At 38.6% G+C, this 8470-nt stretch overlaps 1 protein-coding gene across 4 annotated transcripts in view; it reads right to left on the bottom strand.

Moving 5' to 3' along the window:
* Positions 1 to 2420: 2420 nt before the first annotated feature.
* The window catches only part of LOC105256581, a 114316-nt gene continuing 108266 nt past the window's right edge, over positions 2421 to 8470 (bottom strand). For all 4 annotated transcript variants that reach the window (XM_011266633.3, XM_011266634.3, XM_011266636.3 and 1 more), the window contains exons 2-3: positions 6435 to 6771; positions 2421 to 6324 (exon numbers count right to left, since the gene is read on the bottom strand). In XM_011266633.3, coding sequence (XP_011264935.1) covers positions 5754 to 6324; positions 6435 to 6771 — 908 coding nt within the window. In that variant the 3' untranslated portion in view covers positions 2421 to 5753. The remainder of the gene's footprint in view (positions 6325 to 6434; positions 6772 to 8470) is intronic.

Raw genomic sequence — 8470 nt, 5'->3', positions numbered from 1 at the left:
TTGTATATTTATTCAGTAGTAATTTAGTCCAGAAAATATTGCGTCTGGACTAAAGTAACGTCACACGGTATGTCATACATCACCGTGTAGATGACGAAACGCACAATAACACGTAACGCGGGATTCGAGTGTGTTTTTGCGTGATCACGACGTGCCTCGTTTCGCTCTTTTCGGCCGAAGCGTTCATTATGTTCTTTAAACAATCATGGGGATGTCATCTTCCAAAGCGAGGAGGAGACTTTTACGAGTCCTGTAGGAGATCTACACGGCGACTTATAATGATTTAGGCCGACCGTGACCAAAGCGCGAACCAGGGATCGATTCGCCGGGATTGATCGCTGTAAGATATAATCCATTGGTTAAGATTTATTGTCGTTAGGGTAGAGATTTATCAGCGCGCAATCGAGACTCTTGTCGCGACTTGTGCTTTTAAATAAGATTAAGATTATTATTTTAAGATTTACATCGCGAGAAAGATACTCTCTTGCGCCTTGTGTATCAAATCTGCGATTAATTTTACGCGCATTCTTTAATTCAATTCTACGTGACAATATAACGCTTAGAATTATTACATTAATATTATTACGAGAGCGTCTCGTAAGGAACGAATTATAGATCCCAAATGTAGTAGTCAATCTCCAAGAATATACTACTTATGTTGAAATGGCAAATAACTGGCGATATCTGGTACCGGTTTCTGACTGAGAGTTATCCCCGGGCCCACATTAGATAAAGGCAACGATCTCGAACGACGGAGGTTCGAAGCAATAATCGTGATAGACGAATAATTTTCGCTTTTTGAGAGAAAATTCTTTTAGCAGCATCATCGAGAGAAGCGGCAAGAAATTTTCGGGGTGTATCGCGAGCGAGCGTGAAAATGATCTTCGAGAGGAGTGACGGAGAGGCACCGGGTGCCAAACGGGATAAGCGGGAGAAACCATCCCGTCTGTACGTTCAGAGCCTTTTCTCCGTCTCTGGTCTCGGTGCAGTCTGATCCCTATGCTCATATACATAGACACAACACATACACGGTGTTACAACTATTATGTTATTTAAATTAATATTAACACACGGTTATACTAGCATGATAATCCTTTGTTTATTTAGTTTTTAAGCGTAATAGTTATATTATTAGTTTCATCCTTTGTATATATTTTACGGAAAGCATCAATAAAAAAAAACAATAAAAAGAACAAAAAAACCACTAAAAAGTGTGTGCAACCTTCCATTTCATTACCACTGCCATGGAGATCTGCATAATGTATATGACGCAATGACAAATAAATATTGTATAACACAAATATGATAACATTGTAATTTTTTTCTTTCTTTGGACGCATATTTTTTTCTTAATTATTGAGAAAGTGACGGGGAAAATTGAAGACAAAGATTGTTTTTGCAGTTTATTTGCAATTTGTTCATATAATTGGTAACTGATCTCGGATATAACTAGTACTAAAAAAACCTAAACAACGTATGAAATTTTATACATAGCTAATTATCTTAGTAGTGCTAAGGCGACTATTTACATGTAAACGCATTGAGCCGTTTTACGCAATGTATATCGTCAGGTGTCGGGAGATGATACACGCGTGAGTTTCGTTATCCGTATACACATTGCACACGGTTCACGGAAAACTTTGGCCCAGGCGTTCCGAAGGAAGTTTGGATCTATCTGCGCATTTAACGCGCGCCCCAGACGTATTGCCACGGAATTTGTCTTTACCCATATGATATTTCACTTTTATTTTTATTTCCAACTCTCTTTCGGAATATTGGATTGTTAAAAAATATTAAATGATCGAAAATAACGATAGGTATCGTAAAAACATGTTTTTAAATCGTAAACTAGTCTTTCCTAATTGACCTAATGTGTAATATCTCGAAAGGATATGAGATTTTATTCTCGAGAAGAAATTTTCCATTTTTTTGCGTTGGAGAGACTACGCACGTTTTATTTTGCGACGAAGATAAAAGTTTATATATGAGAAGTTTATTCGAGAGTTGAATAACATATATATTTGTTAATCGATGTGACATGGGTGACAAATCGTTATCCAATTCCTTTTAGCACTTTTTGTGAAGAATAATAAAATAAATTAGAAAAAACGGAGGATTGCATGAATGTGATTGCCAACCACGAATCAAGCGTGGCTGTTACTTCGATAACGAGCATTGGTACCAATAACTATAATAAATTGATACATGATTTCTCACATCATGCATAATTTTAAATAATAATTAATGTAATCATACATTGCGACTTTGAGGAATATATTTCACAGTACCGCGTTTTCATAGTTTTGAGCATTTTTAATTTCGCGACATTAAAATGCAAACATATATATATATATATATATATATATATATATATATATATATATATATAATGAAAAAGAAAAATTATTCATGTGTGACAAGTAATTTAAGTCAAATAATTAACAAACGCATTTTCAAATCAAACAATACAACAAACGCGGCAGTGTCTAAATCATATAAAAATCATTGATAAAAATTATTGTGATAAAAAACATTAGCAAATATTAGGAATGAAAATATTGCACTATGCAGAAAATTCATTAAAAGTTATGAAAAATATTCGAACGATCCAACTTCAAACACACTGTTTGCAAATAATATTAATATCTTCTTAACATGTAACTAAATCAAAGGCGAGTTTAATTTCGATCAAGATAGAAAGAAAAAAAACCAAAAAATATTTCTTTCGATTAAAATCAAATGCCAAGAGTCAAGTAAAATTAACAAATGATTCAAATTCAAAATTATTCGATTTAGCATGTATATAATAAAGAGTAACGAAATAGATTTGCGCAATAAAGAACGAAATTCTCATCTAATGTAAAATCGTGCTCCTCGATGCGGATTTTTGCGTTGATCGCGAAGGCTCTTCTCCGCATATCATTCCAGAGAAGAGAAGAACCTCGCGATTGATCACAACCGATCGTACGACGATTGAAGAATAATTTAACGCGTATGTCTCTTAATAATTTGCTAAAACGCTCGGAGGAACGCAAGTTTGACATCCTCATTCGCATAACATGAAAAGTCGGATATTTCCTTTCATGGTTAACTTTTTCATTGATTTTATAATGAAATATTATAAGGTTCAAATGCTGCGATTTCTCGTGTCATTCTATTCGATCATAAATAGAATGATGCCATAGAAGGAGGAAATCACCAGTGTGAAAATACAGCTATTAGTCGCTGTTTTCAGTCCTCTCGAGCGTACAGAAAGATATTATTAACAAAAATGATACGATAACATACAACAGCTAAGGCTCGTCGTGGCGTTACGCGGTAGCGTGTCTTTCTGTCGCGCTTACAAAATTGCGTTCGCAGAACATTCTCTAGAATGAATCGTATCCCGCATTAGCCATATAAAATCTGAAAACAGTCGCTTGCATCTCGGAAAAACGACGAGGTTTATAAGTATGTATGTATACATATTCCATAAGAATATTAAATTTGGAATCTTTTCATATCAGAAGAAGCGAGTTTTCTACATCGGCTAATGGGAAAGGATCCTCCATAGAATAAAGTGCCCTCGAACGCGAGACGGAGAAGAGATCGCGCCTCGCATTATTGCGAAAATTACAATCTTATAATCTTTGCGCGATCTTCTCCGCTTTTCCTAGTAATAGACTATAATCATTGCGCGGAAAAAGCTCTTTAAACGCTTTTCAATTTTCCGAAACGTCGGGAAGACGCACGAAGCTTCGTACAACATTCGGCAACTCAGAAAAACTTTATCAGAGAGCCCGACGTTCGAAACGCTCAAGACTTTGTTGGCGCCAAAGCCGCGTTTTCCACGCGCATTCATAGTTCCGGGGACGTGCTATCTCGCAACATAATTCATCCTACATACTTATAACGTGCTCTCTTAAAAATCTATCTGTATATGTACAAACAATGAGCGCATACGCGCGTGACGTGTGCCGAAGGCCGACGTCGCGTCAGCGGAGTATGTAGGCACGTATCTCCACGACGCTTTCGACACTGTAAGGTGCAATTCGAGCCGCGGGCAAAGTTGGGCGAACAACGCGCCAGGAAGATTACGCTGGCGAGAATACGTGAATCGGGATGAACGAGGGTCGTTATTAACACGTACGAGAGTCGCTATTAGCGCGGCGTCGGCGGATTCACAAAATTAAAACACTATCTACCAACTACGCGTATATATATATTCCTCTCCGATTAAATTTATAAAATAATTAAAATGTAAAAAGGTAAGTTTATAATAATCTATAAAAATGGAAGAGAAATATCGGCAAAGAAATTCAATTCTCTCTATAGAAAAGAAATGATTGTTGTAAAGAAGAGATGTTAAGACTTATTATACAAGTGAGAAAGAAGAAACGATTGTATATACGGATAATCAGCTGAAAAATTGATCATTTATGACCTTTAAAATTTATATTGCCAATGTATAAATAGATCATGCGCGGCATCCAAAAACCGAAGCCAACTATTACATCAGGGTAAAGAGTACTGCAAAGAGCAATTCTCGCTGTACTACTGGATTAATATATTAGACAAATATATGAATGATGAAAGAATTTGAGTCTCAACTAGTGACATTTTCTTCGAATATTGTTTTCTGCAATAAGTTTGTAATTGTTGGTCTCGTCTTTGTATGATATATACACGCTACATAAAATATCAAGAATTGAAAATTAATATTCTACAGTTTTATTGGATATAAAGAAAAAGGCTTGTACTAAGGTTATTGCTACTTTGAAAGGCCGATTAAAGAGCGGTGTGTGTTTACAGTATTATTAGATATCTCGTAGCCGCGCGTTGAACATTGAATCAGTACCGTAAGTAGATTATTACCGGCATGAGTCAGACTCTCGTAGGCGATGATTCGACCGAGATACCGTGCATTTATATTATTATATGTTACGTGGCATTCTCTTCCGGGAGTATATGAAACGTTTAATTTTAATTTTCAAATCTCAAAGTTAAAAATATAAATTTAAGAATAAATTTTTGAGTTTTAAAATATTAAATATTATGCTAAATGATAATCAGAAAAATTTATATGTTAAATTAAGATGAAATTATCGATCATAATTTCAACGTTCACAGTTTATGATGTCATTAATATGTATTGATTGCGGATCTACTCTTTTAAGTCAATTAACATCAGAATCACGAATATGTTTTATCTCATTTTGAAATTGAAATTTTTACCCACTTTTTTGCCACTTTGTTGATACGAGAGCTAAATATTGATAAATTTGGTATAAAATCTTTTTAAAACTTTGGAACTATTTTCCTATCAAGAATACTTTTTTAAGCCATTTTTTACGTGAAACATGTTTATTCTGTTTCGTGATTTTAATGTTAATAGAATAGCGCGCGTGCTTAATTTTGCCCATCTATTTGCCCACGGTAAAAAAATCCATTAGCGCAGCTTCTTTTAGCTTTCGCATTTACGCAAGTTTCGTCCTCGGCATCGGAGACGAACGGATCATCTCCGACGCCGCATTGGCCACTGTCGACCACACTATTGCGGTTCGATAAAGTCACGCATCTCAACGACATTGTTACTCGTTTCCAGACACGTGCGCACATCTTTCACTTGCGAGGATAAGCCACGAGACAACAAGTGAATCTAGGCTTATCTGTCAAAGCTCGTCAAGTGATTTCGCATCCCCGAAAATCGCTGTCCTGTTTTCGCCATTCTGCGACATGATCGCGGGTCGCTCGAGGCACGACGCTGCCGCCGTCTATGTCTCCAGGCCAGGCACCAGACTATGAAAGGTCTGTATATCGTGGAAGGCGCGGCCGCAGCTCTGGTTGTTGTTACGCTCGAATTTGGTGAGGTCAAAGTGCTCGTCCAGTGACTGCAGCTCGGCCAATCGTTCCTCCAGCGTCTTCGCCGAGTCGGCGAACCTGGCAAAATCGCAGAGCCGATCAGGATCGACCACGTCGGCTACCTCCATCATGTCGCTACACGATCTCGAGAGGTGAGCGTTCGCGTCGTCGAGATCCTCGGGGAAGAGCACCGAGTGACAGCTCGTGTTGCTGCTGGCGGTCGTTGCGGAAATGCTGCTTGCGCTGCTCGATCGCACATCGAGCACCCCACCGCTGCTCAGACGATCTTCCGGGAAACCTAGGTGATGGTGGCCGTTGTGATGCGACGCTTCCGGTTCCGGTTGAAGCTCGTCGATGTGCGAGAGCAAGCGTGGCGTCGGCGGCAAAATGTAGAAGTCACTGAACACGTCGTCTTGCAGATCTAGATCGTCGTGCCTCTGCCTCTTGGACCCGAGCCCATCGTTCCTCGAATCATCGGCCAATCTGCGTCAATCGATCGATAAAAAATATTAGCACGAGGATTCTTTACGCAATATTGCGATGCAACTGACAAGTTGACTTTGCGAGAAATTTCGAAATAAACTAATTCGTACCTTTTTCTGGAGGATGCTTCTTCGTCATCGGAGATGAGGCTGCCGGTGAGGCTGACGCTGCTCTCTTTGCTGACGTCGTCCATGTACGACGTCATCACCGGAAGGCTACCGTAACTTCGCGTCTTGTCGTCTCGGCTTTCGCGATGCAATCGTCGCAGAGCGTTATTTATGAGCACCGATCGGCATAAGCTTGCCTCGGGATCCTCGATTCTCTTCAGCTTGACAGCGGAGATCTTCATCAGACGACGGCGTTCCTCGCGGGCGCGATACTTGGCGGAAATCATCGTGGGTCGGCTCCTACGGATCACTAGGTCCTCCTCCAATCTCATTTTAGCGTCTGCGGAAACAAGAAAAACGGGAATATTACAATGATTATCGTTATTATTGCAAAATTGTCATTCTCTCAGTTTGAATCTCAACTCTTGGATATTCTTACAAAAGCAATTATCTTAGAAGAGAATGTTTAGAATGTTTCCTCACACTTTGAACGATTGACTTTTTAATCTTAATGAGAAATGAGAACCGAGTGAAAAGCACTATTAATGCGATAAAATATCTAATCTAATCTTACATTAAGAACACTGTTCTTTTAAAATAATATTAGGATCGATTGGGAGCCGGAATATCTAGCTTTATCATATTTTTCAATATATGATTACTTTCTTGAGGACAAATTATGATAAATTTATTATTGTTTGAAGTTTATTTTGATGACTAAAAACAAAAGAGATAACGGATCATTATGATAGAGAGAAAACGGCGATCCGGGATTTTACGGAGTAAATAATTTCAACCCGGTTAAAAAATGATAATGCATCATTTATAACTTGTGCATCTGGCAAAATCTCGCGGAGATTTGCACGGAAATGGTATTCCATGTGTGTTTTCATCGTGAGTAAACAGTTTCTTGCGGTCGACATAATATATGGATACACGTGTCACTCATCCTACATTTATCTTCCGGTGAGAAAAAAATTCGATTACTGCGCTTTTTCCACGATGTTCATCAAGTATTTTCGCGAGAGCTGCAGAGGAGAGAAGCACACGTACGCTCCAAGTACGTACGTACGTACGTATGTATGCGTTTACTCACGTATGGCCGATAATCTACGGAGACGAAAGGTCTCTCCTCTTTTTCTTTTCCCCCCTATCGTCGTCGTTCGCTGACTGACCCAGTTACACGACGGTGCTTCCGTCTTTCCGTTCACGCAGCGCGTAAATAAATCCTGTCCGTCTGCTTTGTGTTAGCGGAGAGGGGGGGGGGGGGAAATAAAAAAAATACGCGTCCCGCTATCGCAGCGTCTCTCATAATCGACGACGACAATGACATTAGATCGTTGCGTGAAATCGCGCTAACGGTCGCGAAAATTATTACTGTTGACAATAATTCCCTTTTTCAACGATTTTTGAATAATTCCCTTCGTTCGACGAATAAAAATATTTTAAGGTAAATAAGAGCGTGGGAAATTCAATCAACGGTAAGGAGCATTTTGGATCTCTCGTTAATTTGACGAAAATTTCGCGAGAAATGTTATCGAAAATGCATCTCGAAAAAGCGCATCGATTCTTAATCAAAATTCTATCCATCGAGTCTGTGGCTTCCGGTATCTCTTTCAATTTTCCACGTAAAGAAAAATAAATAACTAAAGGTAAAGAGGGAAAATGATCAAATTTTTTACAATCTCGCGAGAGAAAAAGCTGCACGCACGAATATCCACTAATATATTTATTGTTTACTCCGATAAGAGAACGAAAATGTTTATTTAAAAAATATATACGCCGCTGTTTCCAACTCTTCTTCTCTCTTATGTTTATATGGACAGCAATTTTTATTTTGCTGCCGTACGTGCCGCTATACGTTATATTCGCGCATCTTTCGTGCAGTTTTATTGCTACTTGGGTATTTTAATATTAAGAGGGAAACGACTCCCTCCTTCCCTTTCTCGCGCGCAACTCACTTTTCCCTCCATCGATCTCTATTCTCGAGAAATGTTTTCGCGAGCGAATACTTTAAATTGTCATGGAAGTTACTTCTG

The sequence above is a fragment of the Camponotus floridanus genome, unplaced genomic scaffold (genome assembly GCF_003227725.1).
Source record: "Camponotus floridanus strain SB8 unplaced genomic scaffold, Cflo_v7.5 scaffold24, whole genome shotgun sequence".
NCBI lineage: Eukaryota > Metazoa > Arthropoda > Insecta > Hymenoptera > Formicidae > Camponotus > Camponotus floridanus.
This window is presented reverse-complemented; position numbering and strand designations above follow the sequence as displayed.